This window comes from Trifolium pratense, linkage group LG4 (assembly GCF_020283565.1).
Source record: "Trifolium pratense cultivar HEN17-A07 linkage group LG4, ARS_RC_1.1, whole genome shotgun sequence".
NCBI lineage: Eukaryota > Viridiplantae > Streptophyta > Magnoliopsida > Fabales > Fabaceae > Trifolium > Trifolium pratense.
Window position 1 is genome coordinate 20,293,679 of NC_060062.1, and position 25,809 is coordinate 20,319,487.

General features: G+C 31.3%; 3 protein-coding genes across 3 annotated transcripts; all 3 read left to right on the plus strand.

Moving 5' to 3' along the window:
- The first annotated feature begins 5,543 nt into the window (after nt 1–5,543).
- LOC123882067 (transcription factor MYB111-like) lies at nt 5,544–8,357 on the plus strand. The gene is made up of 3 exons (XM_045930855.1): nt 5,544–5,850; nt 6,086–6,215; nt 7,359–8,357. Exons 1-3 carry the CDS (start codon nt 5,718–5,720, stop codon nt 8,146–8,148), a joined length of 1,053 nt encoding a protein of 350 aa, XP_045786811.1. The 5' UTR covers nt 5,544–5,717; the 3' UTR covers nt 8,149–8,357.
- Nucleotides 8,358–9,780: 1,423 nt separating this feature from the next.
- On the plus strand, nt 9,781–11,314 carry LOC123922248 (importin subunit alpha-1-like). Its single transcript, XM_045974982.1, has 3 exons — nt 9,781–9,906; nt 10,737–10,864; nt 10,954–11,314. The coding sequence occupies exons 1-3, from the start codon at nt 9,781–9,783 to the stop codon at nt 11,312–11,314; spliced, it is 615 nt and encodes a 204-aa protein (XP_045830938.1).
- A 7,133-nt stretch (nt 11,315–18,447) lies between these two features.
- On the plus strand, nt 18,448–22,374 carry LOC123882069 (26S proteasome non-ATPase regulatory subunit 6 homolog). Its single transcript, XM_045930856.1, has 8 exons — nt 18,448–18,673; nt 18,764–18,878; nt 20,655–20,745; nt 20,825–20,970; nt 21,064–21,283; nt 21,391–21,499; nt 21,676–21,844; nt 21,942–22,374. The coding sequence occupies exons 1-8, from the start codon at nt 18,535–18,537 to the stop codon at nt 22,114–22,116; spliced, it is 1,164 nt and encodes a 387-aa protein (XP_045786812.1). The 5' UTR covers nt 18,448–18,534; the 3' UTR covers nt 22,117–22,374.
- The last annotated feature ends 3,435 nt before the right edge of the window (nt 22,375–25,809 follow it).

Here is a 25,809-nt window from a genome sequence, read left to right on the forward strand (position 1 = left end):
TGTCCCACCTATCATTTTCCTTTTATTTATAATAATTTAAAATAAAGTCAAAATTTATAATTTATTTTGAAAAATCTAAGAATTGATATTATTTACCATGACAATTATTTTTTATGTGTTTTTATTTATAATTTAATTAGAAGATAATTTTTTATTAAGAATTTATTTTTAATATTTAAGTAAGACCTCCAAATAGTCGAGGCATTTTTCCATAAATCATGGTTCAAGGTATCCTAGTGAACCACTTACAATTAACAAATTAACCAAATCTACAGATAATATTAAAATTACCGTGGCTAATGACTTCAGAAAAAAAAAAAAGAAATATCTCTGACTTCATTGCTCAAATTTGTAATAAGTGACACATTCATCTTTAAAACAACCTATACCTACTCACTTCATTCATGCATCAAACATTGGTTGCATGTACAAGTAACCATGTAAAATAAATGGTCCAATAAACTCAACGTTTGTAAGGCAGCATGCTGCATTTTTATGGTTAGATTAGAACTTGATACCACTTATGATGCATACACATTCTTGAATCATTTTTGCGGCTAGATCACTTTTTTGTTGTTGTTTTTTCATAAAAATATCTCAGCTATTAGCCACAAAATCAACCTAGTCACGCAAAAGGAACAAATTAAGACAGTACGGAATTTATGTCTTATTACTTGCACTCAAACCAAACTGAAGCAAAGGGGTCAAATTGAATTAGGGAACAATAGTCTTACCTCCATTTACTCCACATTAAATACCAACTTGCTGTGCTGGTTGTGTCCAGCTCCACATACGTGTGTGTGTGAGTATGTCGTTAATTGAAAAATCATTCATGCTTATAGCTTGATAAATTGATAGATTATCCTATGGTAAATGTACCCAAAAAAAAAATTATCCTATGGTAAATGAACTTACAACTATAGCATAAAAGTTAGAAGATAGTTTCTTTTTTCCACCACCAGTATTCGGCCCCCTAGATTGTCTAATCTGGTTCGGGGGTCAGTTATGACATCAAATGGTTTCAGTCTTCTCTTGATCGCAGTTGTGAGGGATCGGACCGTGGTTCTCCCTAACAAAGTGATTTCGTAATGTCTAATAATTTTTTTTGTTAACAAACTGGTAAATAAAATGACATATTTTTTGTTAATGTTATTTTTTTTTCAATTAACGTATAAATGCATTTTTGTTAATTTTATTGTTTTCCAATTAACATATAAATGCACAATTGAGACGACATTTAATAAGGCATAAGCTTAAAAGTCACTTGAACCAACTTACAAGAAAACCTATAAGGTCGTTAGTGTTATCGTTGAGAAAATTAATTTACTCTATTTCAGGGTAGAAAAATCTTCTAAGAAAAAGATAAAAACAAAAAAAAGAGAGAGACTACTAATTTCTTATATATTTCATAATGATTGCATATGTCAATAACAGATTGTACAGGGATCTCCATAGCAAAATCAGTAACTAGGATCACCACTTCATCCCACCTAGACATAAGTATAAACTATTCATTATAAGCTTGAAAATTGACCTTTTGCCTGCATATGTTGGGACTTTCAAAGAAGTTCCGACGTTGATCAACAATTGAACTAAGAGTAACCGTATAAGTGAGTTTGAATTTTAAAAGTTACATATTTCCTGTGGTCATTTTTATAAGAAACACTTTGAAATTTTTATTTGGTCCTTTTTATAAGAAACACTCATTAAATTTATTTTTATTTAAATACACAATTCCATTTGTACTCTTATTAAATACAATCAAATAATTGTACCAAAAAAAAAATACAATCAAATAATTCATTCCAATATTAATGCATTAATTGGAGAGACATATTTCCTATGCTAGTCCAAGGTTAGTTTTGGAATAGAACATAAAATTTTAGAATTATTAATGAGAAAAATTAGATTTGGCTTGTCTTTGTGATTTTGTCAAAGTGTTTCTTATAAAAAGAGCCGGAGGGAGTATTCACCTAAGATCACTTTGAGGAATTAGGTTTATCGGTCTTTCCACTATACGTTTAACTTCCGCTCTTTCCACTAATAATGTACCCATATTTCTTAAATTTTACTCCACTAAACTAGTCCATTTACTACGGTTATCAATCTAACCAATATTCTCTCCAGTTCTTTTTATAAGAAACAATTAATTTTGTAGGTTTATTGAATAACTAATATACTTAGTTTATATTTAAAATATAAATCGGATACATTAATTATTCAATAAACGTAAAAATCAAATATTTCTTACATATAAAAAAGACCGGAAGAAATATATTTTTAAGAACCGTGTACAATTTCGATGTAAGATTTATTTTGAGACGGAGAAAAGACTATTCCATTGATGACTTTTTCTGCACAAATGTTTGGGAAAGCAATAACTACGATAGAGGTGTTCTACGGTCCCTCAAAACGTGGGCGCTCACACGGCAGCACCTTCTTGTTTTGCTCATTTAATTCTTTTATCCAACATTTATATGCTACATGAATGCTTTCTTAGACCAATAATGTTTCTATATATCTATACACACATAGTACGTAGAATACAATACACTGTAATTCTCAAGTGACTCAAAAAAGGGCAGTAGCACAGCCATATTCCTCACCTTAATGCTTGGTTGCATTGCATGTGATCTAATTAAATAATTTTGACGGGAATTGTTTGTCATTGATGTTGACAACTAATTCGTACGATGAGTAGAGAAGACCAAAGAGATTTACACTGAAAACAAATGTTTTATTTCAATTATATGTTCAATCCTATTTTCAATAAATTTTAATAAAATATTTTATATAAATGGTAAATATTCATCTTTGGAGACCTCAAGTCCGTTACAATCTTTTTAGGTATTGTCTGATTTGGACATAAGTTATTAATAGTTTTGTTCTTTATAAAAGATGTCTTGTTAGATTGAGGACCGTGAGTGTTGTATATAAACTAACTTTAATCTTTATTCTTAAACAATATGTGTTAATTTTCTGACAATATCCCCGTATTCGAGGCTAAGCGTGAGTTTGATTTCCACGTACAATACCGATAATCTTTACCATACCAAAAGTCTTCATCCTGAGAGTTGATTGAAAGGTTGAAGCAGGGGCGGCTTGCACACATGTGCAAGGTGTGCGACGGTATCGGACCTCAAAATTTTGAGGGCCTCAGCTCAAAATTTTGAGGTCCTATAATATTACTTATATATTATTTATACCTATAAAATATCATATATTTATTAATAGATTAATTTTTAGGCCCTAAACTAATAGTTATATATTGTTAATGTTCATATAATATCATATGAGTATCAATAGATTAATTATCTATACTCGTAAATATAGTTTTAGTCCATTTTAATCTTTCCATAAAATTTAAACTTAGATTATGAGGTTCCTTTTTGACGTTATATACAAAGATAATTATTTTGTATTTCTTATCCCATTTGATTTGATGCAATTGGTTTAATATTGATAATCTATATGTTTACAAGAATAAAAATGATTTTTTTTTATATTATACGCAATTTAAATCGACAGTTTTTTTTTTTAAAAAAAATTAAATTTTTTATGTTAAGGGACCACTTTTATATTTTGCACAGACCTCCTAAAACCCGGAGACGCCCTTGGGTTGAAGATGATGACAGTTGATGAGTAGCTCCGTATAGGGGATTGATGTACATGCAAACACTCTTGCTAATCAAGTAAGCATCTTGGGTGTGATATTTTTAAGAATCGAATTTATATGTATCTGAACTTGAGTCATTACTCATTAGTTAGTTTATACCGAGGATAATTAGAATTTTAGGACCCAAAATCCTAAAATGGGTAGGAGACGGGTTGTAAACATATCATAAAGTGATATCATCATACGGTCCTTATTCGACCGTACTAGTCTGCTTGGATGTGCATCTAGGGTGTGTTCATGTTATGGTCAACTCTTATGCTAGTGACTTACGGGTGAGACCTGGTGTGTTGCTTGAAATTGGGTTTGACCCAACCCGAAATATAACAATTTTTTAGAGGTTCATATTAGACACACTCTTCAACTAAATGTTTACATTTTGATTATGATTCAAGTATGTTTTAGTTGTAACATATTCTTATAAATAAGTAAATTTTTTCATAAAATTTTAGACAATAGTACAAAAAAATTAAATAATAAATTTAGAGTAGCTATATAGGTGAAATCATATCATTAGGGTTAACAAGGTAGTATCAAGAAAAAACAGTGTTATTAATGTTTAGCAGCAAATCAATAGTTCAGTGCTTAACAAGAAAACATAGGTAATATCAGCAACAACCTGAAACTTTGGTTAAAAAAAATGGTCATAAAAAAGAGAAGCAAACCAAAATAAACTAAACTAAACTCAAACAACAACTGCAACAGTAAAAACTCATCATCAATCAATTGTGAAACAGATGAATCCTCCAACGGTCCAACCTAGGCAACAAAAGCAACCTTGACAAATTCAGGGAAAACATCAATATTAACTAATATTCTTAGTCATCATGACATGATATATGACAATAATTCACTAATTGATTTTGTTCTTGTGATATGCTACATTACCTATGATAGTTGAAGTGTGAACTAGCTATATAATATTCTTAATTTTTGGCCATTAGTTGTCTCAGTTTTTCTTCCTTTTTTATTCTAAGACTAGGAATCTCTGCCACATCTCAATCAAACACAAACAACAATGACCCCTTCACATCAAAATGTCAACTAGTGTAATCATCGGATCTGGATTTTCTGCTGTTACAATAGGACGCTGTAATCATCAACTTGCACAATAGGAAACAAGGAGGATGCTAGTTATCACAAAAGAAATTCACCCGAATTCCTCCCGAACTGCATTCTGTCCAGCCACTTGTTTTTGACTTTTCCATCTATTTAATTAATTCCCATGAATTCTGCACTATGCTTATTTTTCATTGGCCAATTTCCATTCGGGATACATTCCTTCGCTAAGTATAGCAATGCTCAGGAAACAATTTGTTCTGAATCTGAACTCACTTATTTATTACTAGTCTTATCATACAATTGAACAAATAAATTATACCAATTATATTCACATAAAAAATAAATTAAAAAAAGTACCATACCAATGAAACCATATAGTACTATAGTATATGTTAGGTAAAAATTGAAATTAAAGTAGGTTTAATGTATGTGCAGAGAATGATCCCATTTATTACTGATCTGGTAGAGTAAATGCAGATCCTAGCCTATATGATCCAAATAGTACCTAACAATTTTTGTGTTTTATAAGTTGAATTTGTGGTGGAAAACACTTATAGAGATCCGAGTAACTACAGTAACAGATTAAAAAATGTTATAATTTCTGACAAAATTGTACTCTCACCACTTCCAAAAAATATTTCTGACAAAATTCAACCTAAGTTACATACTTAAATGTACTGCTACTGCTACAGGTAGTTTAACTAAGTAAAACAGTTTGTTTCAAATGTCAAAATCATTGGTCCCATTGATTTTTTTTTTTATATATATATATATATATAGCTACAGTGAGTGAGTATATGAAGCCCCATGCAATTGCAAGCCCTTTTCAATGTTACTTAATTTCTGTCTTAACCATTCCACCTGTCCTAGTGTGCATGTGTGAGCACTAAACACTAGTAGTAATAGTAGCTACTAGTGTTTTCTTTCTTTCTTTGTTTCTTTTGTGTGTAATTTTTATTTGTTATTTTGTTGTTAATCATCAATGGGAAGAGCTCCTTGTTGTGAGAAGATTGGTTTGAAGAAAGGAAGGTGGACTGCTGAAGAAGATAAGATCTTAACTGATTATATTCAAGAAAATGGTGAAGGATCATGGAGATCCTTGCCAAAGAATGCAGGTATATATACACATATAATATGGTTAATGATATATATATATTTTTTTTTTTTTGCTTTCACCACCAGTTTAATCTGGTTCAGGGGTCAATTCTGATATTAAGTGGTTTCAGCCCCCTCCCGATCACAGTTGTGGGGGATCGAACCGCGATATGGTTAGTGATTTTGATGATGTTTATTTATATATGTTATTGAATTGTGTCTGATCTGAGTACTATTATGAAAATGAAATATTAGGTTTGTTGAGATGTGGAAAGAGTTGTAGACTGAGATGGATAAACTACTTGAGATCAGATGTGAAGAGAGGTAACATCACTCCTCAGGAGGAAGAGATCATTGTCAAGTTGCATGCTGTTCTTGGTAACAGGTAGGGTTCTTCCCTCCTCAAACATAAAAAAAAAAAAAAATTGATTACTTATTTTAATCAAGTATATCAATTTTGGTAAAATCATCAAAATAATCAAGAAATTGATTGATAGTACATATTTATTGCTCATTGCAATTAATCCATACCATATATATGCTAAGTTGAACATGAAGTTTCCAATTTGCTACAGTAGATGTTTGGTAATTAATGATAGCAGATTAACATAGATAATCTTCTATAAGATCCAATTAAATGTATAAACAAGCATGAAGATATGAACAGCATGAACCTTTTCTAATCATATGTGTGCAAGATTCAATTTGTAAACCTTGTTAAGTTTGTGAAACCATTTTAGTATATATAAATGTTAAAACTGTTGATGAATCCTTAGTTGCCGACAATAATGTCTCACACAAAAAGACATTAATTGGCTGCAGAACAAGAGAGACCATTCTTTGGTCATTTCACCGCCAAGACCAAATAAAAGTAAAAATAACCATTGAACTGAAGTGGTTAATAAACTTCTGTTAGGACGGATTATTTGGGAGAATTCGATTTCAATTCCTAATTCATAATAAAAATAATTTTTTAATTGATTTTACTTATCTTGCAACCGAACTATGGATTATTGGGACGTGCTTCCCTTAAAAACCATAGGGTTAATATAAAAATAAAAAAAAAGTACAAATAATATAGTAGTATCTTTATTTAACCAAGTAATTATATTGTCACATTAGTACAGTATTACTATATAGACATAGGACCATTCGAAATAGTTTATTTTTAAACTTATGCAAAACAACTTATGTAAATAAGTTTTTATATATTATTATTATAAGTTTGTCAAGGTATTTTATGAAAAAAATTCTTATAAAATTACAGTTTTTGTTAGTGGGAACTTATAAATTAACATAAAAACTTATTGATTTGCATAAGTTATTTTGCACAAGCTAAAAAATAAGCTATTTCAAACTATTTTTTTAGAAACTTACCTCGTGACCGAATTCTAAATTACCAGAACCCTATTTTCCCTGAAACAATAGGGTTAACACCTACAAAAAAGGTATACATTGCAACTGTTCTTTAGTTTGCTTTTATGTATTTTTACTACTTATTTAGTGAAATTAATTGTCATGGTTATAGGTGGTCAGTAATAGCAGGACATTTACCAGGACGTACAGATAATGAGATAAAAAACTATTGGAACTCACATTTAAGGAGAAAAATTTACTGCTTCATGAAGTCATTAAATGAATCACTTCCACCAATTGACATAGCTGCTGTTAACCTAGCTGCTTCTAACAGAAGAAGAGCTAATAGAACAGCTCAACATGCACCAAAGCAAGATCAAAACAACACCAACAAAGAGTTACTTCATCAAGTTCAATTACCAACACTACATAAAAGAAAAGCAAATGCTTCTAGTGGAGAAGAACTACTACAAGGTTATAATACTAATAATTATGATACAACTAATTCATCATGTCCTAACATGAATGAATTAGTTGACCCTTTGGAACCTTTTGAATGGTTAGATGATGAAATTATTAAACTAAGTTACATGTTTGAAAGTGGCATACTTGTTAGTCCAGAACATGAGAATAATATTAATAATAATATTAATGTAACTAGTGATGATAATATTCTAGATCCTAATTGTGGAGTATTAATGGGAAACAATAATGATGGTGGTGTTTGGAGTTCATCAAATGGTGCTGAAAGTGGAGAGTGGAATAATAATAATAATAACACTACTAGTTGTAATTCATCTGTGAATTCTGTTTATGAATATCAGTGGCCTGATATGCATTTAGAAGGTAGTAGTGTTCAATCCTACAATCAACAATGGGACATTTGTGATCAACAAGGTCAAGATGTTAATGGCTTCTGGGGTACTTCCAATTATCAAGATGATACTAGCTTTTATCACTGATCCATCGATTATGTATGCTGGTTCAGGGGAATTATATATAGAGGAATGATATTTTGACACAAATATCATTATGTATGTACTGTGTAATGATATTTGTGTCAAAATATCATTTTCCTTATATTATATATTATAGTAGTATATTCTATTGTAATGTATTTTTCTGGTGCTAAATTAAATAAAAGTTTATCATGTTTTTTGTTGTGTGATAAGTTATATAATGTGGTATACTTCATTTTGTTATGTGTGAGTGTTATAAATCTTGGAGTATAGAATTCTAAGTTTGATTACTACTAAAAAAAAGTTACGCTAATAGGTGCTTCCGGGACACTGGTTAAGAAAACCAAAAAAATTAGATTAGAGAAGACCAACACATGCTTATGCAAGGCTAATGAAAATCACCAAACTTACTAAATTGTATTAAATTTTAAGTTTGATTACTAAATTTATATGTTCCAAGAAATATTTAGAACTTTGATTTTATTCAAAAGAGTGTATATTAATAGTATTAATGTACAATTTTCTTTTTACTTTTTTTTTTGTATTACATTGTAGCCAGTGAAATTTAAACCTAAAACAAAATCAGGTAGCTATATACTTTGTGAGCTACATACTTTGTATTTTCATTTTATTGAATAAATAGTTGGTGACATAATATATAATTTTTCAAAAAAATGATGATCATGGTAACCGAAAAAAGAAGCAAACCCTGTATAAATGGTCTCATATATTAGGCATTAGCCTTGCTACATATATGTTTCATATATGTGTAAATTCGAGTGTTCCTATCAAAGTCTATGATTTTTAACTAACTAATTAACCGGTGGACATCAATGACTTAGGGTGTTGTTTTTTTATGAGAAATTTTTTTAGAGAGAGATGATGGTTCTCAAATTTAAGGCAGTAAAGATTTTAATACTCAAACAACGTTTGCAAAAATATTTACATTATTTCTCTTTAAAGACACCTGCGAAACTTAAACCAGGATCTCCTACAGATTCAAGACTCGAATATAGGTATTTGGATTTGATTTTTGAATTTAGATATTGATTGAATTTAAATTTTATTCGGGCTACGTATATATTTTCAAATCAAATATTTTAGATTGACTTATTTATAAAATTTATTTTAGATTGAAATATCGTTATCATATCATGAGATTTTATTTTATTTTTTTTATTGAAAATTTGATTTTATATTTAAAATTAATAATCTTAAGAAATTTTTTATTTTTTTAAGTCAAAAAAATATTTTTTTTTAAGAAGAATCATCGTTTAAGTCATTTGGTCGAAGCGTCATCGTTTTGTTGGTTGATGATCAAAGAAATTTGAGAAGAATTTGAAATGACCGCGAAGGAATTTGTAAAGCAAAGCGTTAATTGTAGTTTGGTTAGGTCTATGGGATTTTATAGATTTTGGATGTAACTATTTGGTGCGGGCCAAATAAAGAAATGGGCTGAGCCCACTATAAAGTAACCTAAAAAGCCCAAATAAATAATCTACACCTAGGAAATATTTATACTATCAAAAGGGACATAGTTGCAGTTTTCAGTCTTCATTTTTTTGTCCAAAACCTATTTCTTTTCTGATTTTGTATTGATTTTCTTTGTTGTGTTGGGTTTTTTCTTGTTAGTTGATGATCAATCATGGTGTGCTCCCTTGCCTTTTGAGCTTATTGACACACATTCATAAAAAAAGCATCAAGAAAGAAGTTTGTTGGACTATATCAAACATTACAGCTGGAACTCAGGAACAAATACAGGTAAGCCAGGAAGTCCTAATTTCTTTGTCAATGTCTATGTTTTTACACAAAACAAATTTTTGGGATTTGTTGTCTACTTGAGTAGAATATGCATACATAATAATTACTTACTGAGATTTATTACTCCACGAAGAAATTTAACTTTTATAATGGCTTATTGTTTTTGTTCCTCTAATTGTAAGACTTGTAACACACATAAGTAGAAACACATACAAGTACTTATGATGGAGATATCTTGGGGCACACCAGCGAAGTTATTAGTAAATTAGTCTCAACCCCACCTATGCAATCTTTATTTCCAGTCTAGCTTCAAGTAATAGAGAAGATTATATTAAATATAATGTAAGGTGCCATTGAGTTTTGCTATTGTGTTGTCTCATAATCATAAGAACATGAGGTCTCAGCTAGCTCATGAAATTACTAATAGTGGACTGACACGCCTATCGCGCCACGGCTTTAGATATAGGTATTTTGAGAATACACCTTAACAACCAATGGTTAATGATGGCTCTGATGGGCGGTTTTGCTAGAATAGGCATTAATTAGATGACTATTTTAGTAAATGATGCGAACTCTTAAAATAGCAGAAGAAGCTAACTTGAACAAGGTTGAAGGCGAGAGTTAAACGATTGAGGCAAATCTAGCTCTTGGATGTTGGTGAAGTACGATTATTACTTCACAACTACACCACTAAATGGAGGCATTTGTCGTGCTAGAAATAGGGCGTTGACTATTTATATTTTCTAATTTGAGATATGAAATGAGTTTATATTTTTTGGTAAAAATTTTTAAAATTTTTTTGTTTAAAAGCCGATATTTTACATATGCAGGCTGTTATTGAAGCTGGTCTTATTGCTCCACTTGTTAGTCTTCTTCAAAATGCAGAGTTTGAGATTAAAAAAGAAGCTGCTTGGGCAATATCAAATGCCACATCTGGTGGAATTAATGAGCAGATCAAGTATGTGTTTTCACTTTTCTTTAATGTATATTTTTCAAAATTCTAACTTTCAGAATTTATGATATTCACTTCTCTATTGGGATTACAAGGTATTTGGTGGGTCAGGGTTGCATAAAACCACTATGTGATCTGCTTGTTTGCCCCGATCCAAGAATCGTCACTATCTGTTTAGAGAGCCTAGAGAATATTCTGAATGTTGGAGAAGCAGAGAAGAGGTTGGGTAACTCTGTAGATTCCAACTTGTATGCCGAGATGATAGAGGATTCAGAGGGATTGGAGAAGATTGAAAACCTGCAGAATCATGACAACACTGGAATATATGAGATGGCTGTTAAACTTCTTGAAACATTCTGGTTGGAAGAAGATGAGAATGAGATGATACTACCTTCTGGCGATGATCAATCTGGTTTCATGGCTTCAGTCCCATCTGGTGGATTTAACTTCAACTGAAGACCCTTTTTTGGATTGAGCCCTTTTTGACACCATACGTGCTAAAATTGACGAACTTAAGAAGCTTGATGAAATAATTGATGATGAACTTAAGAAGCTTGATGAAAAGTAAGCACTATATGCTGTGGTCTACGAGGACACCAACATAGTTGGAATCACTTGGAGCATTCAGAATGGAACACTCCAACTTTGAGTACTTAAAAGGGTTCCACATGGACACACAATGGAGCTTCCCAAGTTTGAGTATTTAACTGGGTTCCACGTGTACACATCAATCATTTATTATTTTTTAATAATAGTACATAATAAGTACTCAATCCCTCCAACGCAGCACCTCTTAAAAAGTTCTAAATCGGTCTCACTAATAACTCTATATCTCATCAATAATACTACATTTTTATAAGTAGGTCCCACAAAAATATATTATAATGAGGAGAGAGAGGATACCTATTAGGTACTCAATGAGTTTTGCTTCAATGGCAGTACCTAATAAGTACTTATATAAGTACCTAATAGGTACTACCATTGGAGATGATCTTATTTTTTAATAATAGTACCTAATAGGTACTCAACCCCTCCAATGGAGCACTTCTTAAAAAGTTCTAAAATGGGTCTCATCAATAATTTCACATCATTACAATAACTTATTATTTAATTATATATTTTATAATATAAATTGATTGAATGATAAAATTACAAAATTAATATGTACTATTTTTTTTATAATTCAAAAAATAATTAAAATTCAAAATTTAATTTAAAATAATATTGCCAAATTTTAAGAATTACATAATTAAAAAATAATTTAAAATAACATTACATAATTTTAAAAATAATTAATTTTGTTGATCATCATGCCCAAAACGTTGCCAAATATGCTCGACAAGATCATGTTGAAGTTGAAGATGAGCTCGCCTATCTTGAATTTGTGCTCTTCTTTGAAGGTATGGTGCGAGATTTGGATGAGGACCATTATGTGTGTCACTTGTTGAAACATCATTGTTGGAGACTGATCATAAGAATAATTAAAATGACCAGCATACGTGTGTCGTCCGTCTTCCACAATCATGTTATGCAATATAATGCATGCATATAATATATGTTTAATTGTATCCATATGCCAATAACGCACCGGGCCACATACAATTGCGAATCGAGATTGAAGCACTCTAAATGCACGCTCCACGTCCTTTCTTGCTTTTTTTTTTTTGATAATCCTTTCTTGCTGCTTTTTGATGTTGGGCAAACAATTTTCTTTTATCTCCTTGTGGCATTATAATTGTCTTGACATGTGTAGCCTATTGTGGATAAATATCATCGGCTAAATAATACCCCATATTATATTGGGTTCTATTTACCGAATATTGCACCAACGTCAATATGGTTGGCATTAAATTTTTTTAGAGGCATGCCAATTCAAAAATTGTGTTTTTGTGATGTACAAAAAAAATTGTGTTTTTGTACCATTAATTCAAATTGAATATATAAAATAAAGTGGACCAATGAAAAGAATATTTTAATGAAAAATAAGGTGGGTTCAAGAGGAGAGAGATGATTCTTATTTTAGAAATAATACCTAATAGGTACTCAAATGGATGGTACTCAAATGCTAGTACTTAATAAGTATCATAAGTATCTAATAGGTACTATATCATGATGCTCTCATAAATTATTTGATGTCATTATGCTCCTAGTTAAAAAAATAGAATACTAACAAGTGGTGGTTCTTTTATTTGAGTTGGCATTCTTATTTTAAATTTCCAAACGTGTTAATTTTAATTTTTTTTGTTGAGATGTTAAAAGTGTTTTATTCATCATCTCATCTTTTTTGTTTCCTGGGAATTCTGTCCCTTCATCTTTTACTCACCATCAATTTTAATGGCAGAAAATATCACTCAAGTAATTCATTCACCAAATTCATTCTAAATTCATTTCAAACCCAACAATGCATTCCCAAATCCATCCTTAAATTAATAGAGTTTTTCTTCTTGCACCCCTCATCATACATGCGCGCCCCGTGATATTTTAAATTTACCCCTCTTATAAAAATCAATTTTTTTGTCGTCTTCACCATTCTCTCATCTCCCATGACATAACTTTAAATGAAACACAATTCGCAAGTTAAAGTGGGAACCATTCATTCACGTAATATTCTATTTTCTGTCAAACTTATCAACTCTTGTAGCCTTAATACATGTCTATTGCAAGTATAAATGTAAATTTCATATCAAATATATCAAATAAATTAACAATTCAGTATAGCTATATTTACGGTGTGTGTGATTGGTCGATAATGTCACAACCGCTCCAATGACAAATTAAAATATGATATAAGATAGTGGCCACAATTTTATAAGGTATACTAGTTAAAGTGTAAACTGAGTTCTCACTCTAAATAACGAAAGCGAGCACTGTTCACACTATACATAGCGAGTGACAATATTTTATACTCAAATGCAATGTCTACTCCCCCCCCCAAAAAAAATGAATGAAATAAATAAATAATGGAAATAAGATTTCGCTTTCTAAATAGCAAACTGCGGTTGAGTTCAGTTTCTAGATAGCACACTATTGAGGGTTCGATTTCTAGAATGTAGACTCCTTTTTTATGATTTTTTTTTCCATTTTAGAGGTGCATATATTGGATTTGAGTTAAAAACATTGTCACTCACTACTTATAGTGCAAAAAGTGTTTGTATTTATTAGAATTTGAGAGACTTATACTCAACCACAAAAGCTAGCCTGAGAGTTGAGGTTTGCACTACACTTATAAAGGCTATTTTTACCATATCTCTAGCCAATGTGGGACCTTCTAACACACTCCCTCACGTCCAGAACTGAACAAGCTGGAACGTGAAATCAACAACAACGGGTGGCGCCCAAATATGGGAGGTCTCCACAACAAACAACAAATGGATCTAGGATAGGCTCTGATACCATATTAGAATTTGAGAGGCCTATACTCAACCACAAAAGCTAGCTTGAGAGTTGAGGTTTGTACTACATTTATAAAGACTATCTTTACCATATCTCTAATCAATGTGGGACTTCTAACCGTATCATAAAAATGATAGAGCTTCCCAGGCGAAAAAAGTAAATATCAAATTAATATCATACCCTTAGAAGAAGAAAATATGATGTCCATATAGCGGTCTTCTCAAAAGTATTAATAGGAAGAACAAAATGTTTATTAGGAGGATTATAGTGTCCAGCTCCTTACTTGTAGTTCGACGCCCAAATCTGACCTCGTTAGTGTTGCCGCAACAACAATGACACAAATAATAGGAAAATTGAGCTTAGTGTAGCGATAAATAAAGATTATGGTGGTTTGATTGTTATTGTTACCGATGAATGATGATAACATAACTTACTAGGTTTCGCTCATGACTTTGAGATATTGAAGAATTCTCTGGGTTATGCTAAAACATTGGATATATACAAATGCGGGAGAGAATTTATCTAATAAACTCACCTTGGAACCATTATGTAAACATAATTATAGTCAAATTTTGTGTAACTTTTTTGAGTAATCAAGATTGGTGAGAATTGATACAACACTAAATATACTCATTTTCTCATCTAAAATTTAAGGAGAATGTTAACATGTGCATATATGGCACATGTTAAGGTAGTAAAAATAGAAATTATGTCTTAGAATTTATGCATTTTAACTTTTCAAGCATTAAATGTCTTGTATCATTAAATGTTAAATTTTTATATTAAGATACCTTATCATGTGTCCTATATGCACATGTTAACAAGATCCAAAATTTAATTTGAGGCATAAGAGCAACTCCAGCAAATTAGAATTTCTTTGTATCCGCCGACGTGGTGTTACACAAAGGGAGTTATTCTGTAAATCCCACGAATGGAGTTCGTCAACCAACCTGTAGTTCCTGTTATTTCAGGAAGCAACGAAACTTTGTTGTTACTTTCATTTAAATAATATTATTTTTTTTTTTATGATTTTAAAAATCCTTTTTTCTACAAATTGTTACTATTAAAAACATTACACTCAATTATAAGAGGCGACCTGCTAGAGAAGCTTGAATACAAAATATGTACAATCCATAGATTGGCGAGGCCAGGTAGATCTTTATGGGCAGAGCTAGTAGGGAGACCGGCAGAAACCATGGTCTCTCCTTATTGTTTTTTTAAATAGTTTTTTATACTAGTAATGTTATTATATTATTAGTTTAATTTCATTTTTGATTCACGAAAATATTTTCCCATTCTATAATTCAACTTTTTAAGCTCTATTTATACTTTGTAAATTTGATCTCAATAAATGTTTCCCTCCAAAAAATGGTATTTTTTTTCTACAAAAAAAGGTGATTTATATTGCTCCAATATTGAATTTAATGGAAAAATATGTTTTTTAAACAAAAAATCACTTTATTTTACGCAAAAAGTTGCACTTTTTATGACAAAATACGTGAATTGAAACTAAGGAGGGTGTATTGGATTGAGATTTCATGGGATTTTAAAAGACTTTTTTATGACAAAAAAATCTTGAGGTATTCAATCAAGACTTTTACAAAAGTTAAATAAATCTTGTGGTATTCAATTAAGACAAACATGATTTTTTTTTCAGGGCAATAAAATCCGTTGGTATTCAATTGAGATTTGGTACTACTTTTAAAATGTCTACTGGTATTCAAAAGTCTACCGATTTTGATGGATTCTTCTATGGAATGGATTTTGAGAGACTTTTTAGTTGAAAATACACTTGATAGACTTTTTCAACAATCTCACCAAAAGCCTTGAGACTTTTTTGAAATCTCCAAGACTTTTTATTTTCATCATCACTGTATCAAATTTTTTTTTCTTTATTTTTTCATAGTTCATCATCACTGCACTCCTTCTTCTTTTCTTTGTTCACTTGTTCAAGAATCTCACCAAAAGACTTGAGACTTTTTCAAACTCTCCAAGATTTTTTACTTTCATCATCATTATATCAGTTCTTCTTCTTCTTCTTCTTCTTCTTCTTCTTCTTCTTCTTCTTCTTCTTCTTCTTCTTCTTCTTCTTCTTCTTCTTCTTCTTCTTCTTCTTCTTCTTCTTCTATCAAATATGTTTTTTTGCAAAAAAATATTTTAACAAATTCTACATCTTTTTTATAAACTTTTGATTCAATACAACTTTTTACGGCAATTTTTTTTTTCGTTACCTTCATCTGCTTCTTTTCCCATCAATGGTGATAATGGTTTTTATTTGTGATTAGAAACATATACGTGAAAAAAATGTAAGGCTTTTTTTTTGTTTAAAAATTTGGATTCCCAAAAAAATATAATTTCTTTTATTAAAATTTATTGATTCTTTTAAAATTTGCCTAATATACAAAAGTTTCTTAATATATAAAGTATTATGAAATCTTGATTGTAAAAAGTTTTTTGAAAAAAATCTCTCAAAATCCATTCAAATCATGTGTTAAAAATCTTGATTGTAAAAAAGTCTCTGTAAAAAAGTCTTTAAAATCTCACAAAATCAATATAGTCCAACAAAATCTCATAAAATCATCAAGACTTTTTTTGCCAAAATTGTCTCATGAAATCCCAATCCAATACACCCCCCTAATATTATAGTAAATATGTAAATAGAGTGACCAAAATATTCGACTTAAAAAATAGTGCCCATAAAATGAAGAATCACAAAATTAACTTTAGATTTATCTTAAAATTATTTCTATATGTTATGTTTTGAAAACTTATTTCTTTCTTTACTAAATTATACTTTTATATTTGGCACCCCCTAAGTTTAATTTCTGGATTTGTCCTTGTCTATGGGGTCAACCCAGAGAAAAATGAATAAATCCTATAGATTATTAGGACAGCCACAAGAAAACTAACATACACCCTATTTATTTGTTTGAGACACGGGACGAAAATGACCTCTAAATCAAGTATATACAAATTAAAGTGTGTGTGTGTGACCATCCCTCGATTTGATGTTCAATTGATTTTTGGGTTGCTTTAACAAGATTTAATTTGTTGAAAGTTGATATAATGGTCTCACTTTGTCTGGTCTACCTCAATATCCGTATCATTCTATTATTTCAGACCGTTTAGCTTGCAAAAACCATCATCACTTGCTTGCTGCAGCCTGCAGGGAGTAGTGGGTAGATGAGTCATTTAGTGTCGATGGTTGGATATTTCAACGATGTTGATATTTTTAATTTTTTTCGTCTTCCATCTATGAGCTATAGATGAAAGACGAAAAAATTAAAAATATCAACATCGTTGAAATATCCATCACTACCTTGATATCTCAATGCCACTAATTTTTTAGAAAAAAAAATCATAAAACTACTAAAAACAAAAACGGATATTTGATTCCGTAAAAAAAAAAATAGATATATTTTACTGTATTTAAAATTTTAAATAGATAAAAAAATATAGGCTTAAATGCAATTTTGGCCCCCCAAGTTTCACAATTGCTTGATTTTGGCCCCCCACATTTTAATTGCTTGATTTTAACCCCCTAAGTTTCACAATTGCTTGATTTTAGCCCTCCAAGTTTCAATTGCTCGATTTTGGCCCCCCAAGTTTACCCCCTTTTGCATTTGCTAGCCCCCCGTTGAATATTTTGATTAAAAATTGGTTATGTGGCATTTTAAAATTAAATAAGTATTTAAAAATAAATAAATAAATTACAAATTGTTTTTTAAAAACTAAATTATAATTTTTTTTATTATATGTAGTTTGTAAAATAATTTTGTTATATAAAAAAGTAAAAAAAACATTTTATGAATTATTTTTTAAAAACTTTGTAAACTTTTTTTTAAATAAAAAATAATTATTAAACTTTTTATTAAAAAAACAATTTTTAATACATTTTTATAAAAGCAAATATTATTATTTTTTTAATTAAAACATATTTTTAATTTTTTTAAAAATGTCACATAAGCAATTTATAGTCAAAAAAGTCAACGGGAGGCTAGCAAATGCAAAATGGGGTAAACTTGGGGGGCCAAAATCGAGCAATTGAAACTTGGAGGGCTAAAATCAAGCAATTGTGAAACTTAGAGGGTTAAAATCAAGCAATTGAAATGTGGGGGACCAAAATCAAGCAATTGTGAAACTTGAGGGGCCAAAACTGCATTTAAGCCAAAAATATATATACTTTGTCTTGTTGAACACTGTTAAGTGTTAACCGTGATTGAAAGAAAGAGGGTTAAGTTAGATTTGCATTTTTCTGCATCGTGTTTGTGTAAGCGGCATCAATGGCATCAGAAGGAGAAGAATCTCAGCAGCCACAACTCATTCTCGCCGACAAGCTCTTCCTCCTCAAACAATCCGATGTTCAAGACATTGATAAAGTTCGATTCAGAGAAGATGTTTTCAATTTCGTTAAGGAACATGGTATTTACTCTTTTCCCCTCTCGATTTCATCAATCTCTTCTCTCTTTCTAAACCCTAATTTTCTATATATATTTTTTTTGTTTTCCTCAGATATGGTTAAGTTATACAAAACCCTAGTTGCTGATTCCGTTTTGGATGTGGATCAGTCCCTTTTGGACTCTATGCGTGCTAAAATTGACGATGAACTTAAGAAGCTTGATGAAAAGTAAGTTCCTTTCTCTCTCTGATGTCGAGATTTTTAGGGTTGGGTGTAGAAAATCCCAATTGAGAATTTGGGATTTTTAGTTGCAGTAGATTAAATTGTCAAAAAAAAAATGCAGTAAATTAAAGCGATTTTTTAATACAATAATAGAGTTACCATATAAGTATAATAGCATACTGATTTGTTTAGTTTTTCAATTAGCTATATGTTACGAGATTTGCTTATGTGAATTGTACTAGTGGATTTGGAAAGTGTTTTTTTGTTTATATGTTTTGCTGGGTTTTCGATCTTCAATTATTAATTTATTATCACTCATTATCGCAACATCATCGTCACTTTCATTACTGAGGTGGGGAAAATTTTCTTTACTTGTGTGGTTCACCTAAAGAAAATTAATACACTAATACTTGAATGAAAAGGTTGAAATATACTTAAAAATAGTAAGATGCTGAATTCCTGTTATTGAAGTATGTTTCGAGTTGTGAATCTATGTTTCCCCTACCGTAGAATCTCTGGAATTAATTTTTGTCTATCTATAGCAATTTTATTGGAGTTGTAGTCTATTATTTTTATGAAAGCAAGTAAGCAACGGGATGCCATGTAGATCTTATGTTGAATTCAATATGAAAGTTGAGTATAATGAGGCATTGTTGGGACAACATTTCCATGATTAAATTATTTACATTATAGTAGTGGACTTTTAAATAAAATTATCCCTTCTACCAGAATGTGTTTTTATATATTGCCGCTTGGCCTAACCTTGCTTACTCTGGGGTACTTTATTATTGTTGATGCTGTTATTCTATTAAGTCATTCAATATGGTTAGTGTTGCCAATGACTTATGTGCCACTAATAAGAGCAATCCCTAAAACATTCCCATTGAATTGTGGATGCAATGGAAACCACCATGGCTAAGGGAAGAAACAATTTTTGTTTATAAATATAAAACTTATGCATATACCCTATATATAATAAATTAGTATTATCTAATATAGTGAAAAGTCACTATACATCTAAATAGAACAAAGCTTAGAGTTAGATGAAGATTACTTCATAGACAATTTAAATATCAAGAAAGAAACGGGTCAGTAAAGACACATATTAATGGTTCCAAATATGTAGTGTCATGTAAATTGTATTTTTTTCAATCATTTACCGTGTTGTTTGCATTAAGATAAAGCTGAATGAACAAATTTTCCCTGTAAAATCACCAACCTTTGGTCTGACAGATAAAATTTACCAAAATCTTTCATTTTCATTCTGGGAGAGCAGACACAGTAGCACCATAAGCACTGTCCAGTGCACTTGAGGAGGATGCAATGGTCCTACCAGACCGAATATGTCTTATAATATAATGAACCCTCTTTGTTGGTTTGCTATTTGGCTGTGACTGTGAGAGCCACATCTACAAAAGCGATTTTATCTACTTATTGCTAGAACTTAGAAATAGAATTCTCGTTGGATAAAATTTGGCCTGCCTCTGGGGTTATGATATTTCTGTTGCTAGAACCCACATGCTTTTTTAGGACTTGTTGCTCTCTTTTTTCAAGATAAAAAAGATAATTATATATTTTTATTGAAAAGGTGGAAATCTAAACTCTACAAATAAAAAACCTTCAATATTGGGAGAACGGAAAATGCAAAGGCTGGGCCAGACGGGTCATTGCAATTGCACTTTTTTAAATTGCAATTCTTTAAGATATAGCACTTATGGTAGTTCATATGAATGTCCCATTTTAGGATTGCTTATGATAGTTCATGTGAATGTCTCATTTTAGGATTGCTGACGCTGAGGAAAACTTGGGCGAGAGTGAAGTCCGTGAGGCTCACTTGGCAAAATCCTTGTTTTTCATCCGGATTGGGGACAAGGTATGTATTGCTATTATAATTTATTGCTCATTTCCTTTATGCTGCTGGAATCAAGTCAACACTCTACTCTATGTATCAGGAGAAAGCCTTGGAACATCTCAAGGTAACAGAAACCAAGACTGTTGCAGTGGGGCAGAAGATGGACCTGGTGTTCTATACATTGCAGCTTGGTTTCTTTGACATGGATTTTGATCTCATTTCCAAAAGCATTGACAAAGCTAAAAGGTAATTATTTGAATCTCATATCTATAGTTATATCCTTTGCTATATTTTTTGTTTTAAGAATTGGTTTTCTAAATTTTTGCACCATTATGACAGCTTGTTTGAAGAAGGTGGTGATTGGGAGAGGAAGAACCGTCTGAAAGTGTATGAAGGCCTCTACTGCATGTCCACTAGAAATTTTGAGAAGGCTGCCGAATTGTTTTTGGATTCTATTTCAACTTTCACGACCTATGAACTTTTTCCGTATGACACCTTTATATTTTACACCGTTTTGACAAGCATCATAACATTGGATAGAGTTTCCTTAAAGCAAAAGGTACATCTATTTTTCACGCCCCTTTATGCCATTTATCCTTTTCTTTTAACTGTTGTTCACTGTTTATTGGCATGTCTTATGCATTAACTTAAGCTAATTTGCATCAGGTAGTGGATGCTCCTGAGATCTTGACAGTGATTGGCAAAATCCCACATCTTTCAGAGTTTTTGAACTCCTTATATGACTGTCAATACAAGTCTTTCTTCTCAGCATTTGGTGAGTAGACACTGTTTGAAACTCTGTAATTTTATTTTATGTGATTTCACATGAGACACTTTGTGACAAGTTAATCTTATGCGGTTATAATTTGAAAACAAGTACTAACAAATAATTCATTTCACTCTTTTTGGTCCTATGTTCATAGTTTTGTTTCATTTTGAAATTAATTTCAGCTGGCTTGACGGAGCAAATTAAGTTGGATCGCTATCTGCATTCACACTTCCGATACTACATGAGAGAGATTAGAACTGTTATCTATTCTCAGTTTTTGGAATCTTACAAGAGTGTGACCATCGAAGCCATGGCAAAAGCATTTGGAGTGTCGGTGGATTTCATTGACGTGTAAGTGATTGCATCTTATTCAATTTATTGATTTAGTATTTCTTTTTAGTCTTAGAATGTTGTGGAAGGCAAACTTATTACATTTATTTGTTTTCAGGGAGCTATCACGGTTTATCGCAGCTGGAAAACTTCATTGTAAGATCGATAAAGTTGCAGGCGTTCTCGAAACAAACCGCCCTGATGCCAAGAATGCTTTATACCAAGCAACTATTAAGCAAGGGGATTTCTTGTTGAATAGGATCCAGAAATTGTCGCGTGTGATTGATCTCTAGACGCCTTGTTGAATGCATTTTATTATGTTGGGGGCGCCACTCGATTTTCATGTCAATGTTATTTATAGTCGCTTAAGTGGACCAATCAGGCTCAAGGTCTAGCATGGTTGTGTTTGAATAGTACTATTAATCTCAATCTCACTTTGCACATACTACTGTATTGATAGCAAGGTTTCATCTTGTTTTTATGACCTGAAGCTGAAAGTGTCTTCTAATTGCAATTTCCTTGACTTAAGAGAGCTTAGTTTATTTGATCTATATCTTGTTCTGTTTCTTTGTTTGCTCCCAAAAGCACAAGGTGTTCATTGCGAACAAAATTACTAAAGCATATTCTATATATGCACAAATGATCATCCTATTAGGGTGGAATCGGAGTTAAACTACACACAATGAGTTCCTGTCTTTGTTTTTCAATACAGGCCCTCTGTTAACATCGATTTTCTAATAGAATTAAATACGTTGATGTGGAATATTAAGTGTCGCGTGAACAATAACATCACACAATTTAAGTGTTACGTGGTCAACTGTCATTTTAAAACAATGATTATTTGATAAAAAGACATGGACTTATTTGATCCTAAGTGAAATAGATGTTCACAAAATAACTACATCGTCAAATATTTGATAAAAATATACACTAATTTGAGATATTAAAAGAGTCATAGACATACGAGAAATAAAAGAAACAAGTTATCCAAAATTGGAAAAGAAAGAAGTTTGGGAGCTGGTTATGAGGTCATGAAAACGCATTTAGTGAGAATCGCAACGTGGCTTTTGAGCCACACTTTCGAGAATGTTCGTTCTAGTATCATATATGAAAAAACACTAGCCATTGTTGTGTAGTGTATCTAGTTCAGTGATGCTGCCTCCTCCTATCGTCGTTGATCTTAACAACATTAAACAAAAACTATCCGTTCACTTTCGCCCTTTCCAACGTTCCTTTCAGTTCTGGGTTCGTGCCATTGATATTTTCTTACACCAGATACAAGGTCTCCCTCCCCCCCCACCCCCCACCCCCCCACCCCACTCTCTCTCTCTCTCTCTCTCTCTCTTCAATTGCGAGTCAATTTCGTGAAAGATGTGCAAAAGCAATAAACAATGTGGGAAAGACAGCACGAGCTTGCTGCTGATAAGATTTTCTCTATGTGCTCTGACCTTGGTGGTTTCTTTCTCAAGGTTGTTTACTTTATTTGTTTTCTCGATTTCGTTCAATTGATTTTCCATGCAATTTTGTTATTGAATTTTTTGTTATGGCTTACATTTTACAATCAGATTGCACAAATTATAGGGAAACCGGATTTGGCACCGGCCGTCTGCTTGAGTGAAAAGGCTTGTTACGTTATGTGATCAGGCTCCGACGACTTCTTTTCATACTGTTAAACTTGTGCTGGAGAATGAACTTGGACTGTGTATTGATGATGTGTTTGATAGGTTTGATGTTGAGCCTCTTGGTTCCGCTTCAATTGCTCAGGTTTTTTTCTTCATCTATATTTGAATTTCATTGCTATTCTTTATTCCTCAAGAATTCATGTTTATACATCTTGCAATGATATGTTATGATATCAGTTGTGATCTTGTGGATAACAATTTAATCTTGCATATATAATATGGTGAATACTTCCATACCTCTTGGCTCTTGTTTAGACATGCAACGCTACACTAATAAATACTCCCTCCGTCTCAAATTATAAGGGAAAAAAATCCATTTTTTTTGTCCCAAATTATAAGAAAAAAAATCATTTTCAAGAATATTTTTCCCTTATTTTCATAAAATTAAATGTAAATTTCATTTAATTTCTTCTCTCTCATTTTCTCAATAAACAACAACCAATAAAAATAGTTTTTACATCTTCCTATGCAACTTATTCCAAGAAAAACCCACAAAAACATACTTCAAATTATCATGTTTTACTTTTTCTTAATAAGTGTGATTTTTTTATTTTCCCTTATAATTTGGGACGGAGAGAGTACTATTTGTGAAATCACAATTCAAATTATAATATAACATTTTTATTATGTACCAAAAAAAAAAAATAACATTCTTATTAATTGAATTATATTCACGTGAACATAATAAATTATTTGAAAGGATGTAGATTTTTTTTTGTTTTGTTTTCACTAACTGTACCGCCTAATCTAGTTCGAGGTCAATTCTTGCATCAAGTGATTTCAGTCATCTCTCGATCGTAGTTACGGAAATTCAACCATGATCCTTCCTACCAAGTACAGCGACAATCACTACTGAAAAATTGTTATCTAAGAAATGAATAATTGTTGTTATATGCGTAATATTGATGAGTCGGACAATAAAATAATTAAGGGTGGACACTAATTAAACATACTAGTGTTCGGGGCACTATTTAGTATTTTCCAATAATTAAATTTCGGCTTAATTAGTAAAATTCTCCTTTAAAGATATTTTTGGTTTCACATTGGTCTCTTAAAGAACAAAAAAAGTCTGAATAGGTCCATTAAAAAAAATGTCTGAATAGATCTCTTAAAGACATATCCGTTAATTAGTTTGGTCCTATTTAGACCTTTTTTTAGGACCAAACTGATTAACAGAGATGTCTTTAAGGGACCTATTCGGACCTTTTTATAAAGGGACCTATTCAGACCTTTTTTTCGACCAATCTGAAACCAAAAATATTTTAAGGGATCATTTTACTAATTAAGCCTTAAATTTCTCTACTTTTTGTTTGGCCCCACGCACGAAACGGTTACATCCAAGATCTATAAAACCCCATATAGACCTAACCAAAATACTACTAACGCTTTGCTTTACAACTTCCTTCACGGTCATTTCAAATTCTTCTCAAATTTCTTTGATCAACGAAACGATGACGCTTCGACCAAACGACAAGCCTAATCCTCGCCGCAACCGCTAGAAGGTTGCCGTCGACGCTGAAGATGGTCGCCGTAGACGAGAGGACGACATGATCGAGATTCGCAAGAACAAGCGTGAATGAATGTCGTTTTCGTGAATGAATGTCTACTTAATGAAAATCTTCTTCATTGTTTGAAATGTTTGTCTTAATACAATCTTTTATTTTGTTCATTTTTTTTTTAATTTTAATTAACAAAGTATAACTTCAAAAAATATTAGCGTAACAATGTCGATAGCACGGGTTTATTACTAGTGGATTTTTTAAAACCGATACAATGGCTTTGTATGAAACTTGGAATCATTAGACTAACTATGAAACATGGTATTAAGGAAAAAGTAGAGAGAAAATTGTGAAAATCTTTGTGCTGATAGTAATGAAAAAGTTGAGTACCTAGAGCATGACCTTCTTATAGAATCATTAATTATATCTTCGACATATTTATAAAAGTTAGTGAAGTAGAAAAAAGGTAACATAAGTTTTTAGTCTCTTTAAATATTCTAATACGGAGTATTTTATACTCTCTCTAAAATTGGTTCTCGCTGTTAGTTTTTCTTAACAATGTCAAGTGCCGACATGACACTAACAAGTGACAGTCTTTTTATTTGATCGAGTTGGCATTCTTATTTTAAATTTCTAAACATGTTAATTTTAATTTTTTTTGTTGAGATGTTAAAAATGTTTTATTCATTCATCATCTTTTTTGTTTCCAGAGAATTCTGCCCTTTTCATCTTTTACTCACCATCAATTTCAATGCCCAAGAATAATAAATAGTTATACATATATGATTATTACACAAGTACATTC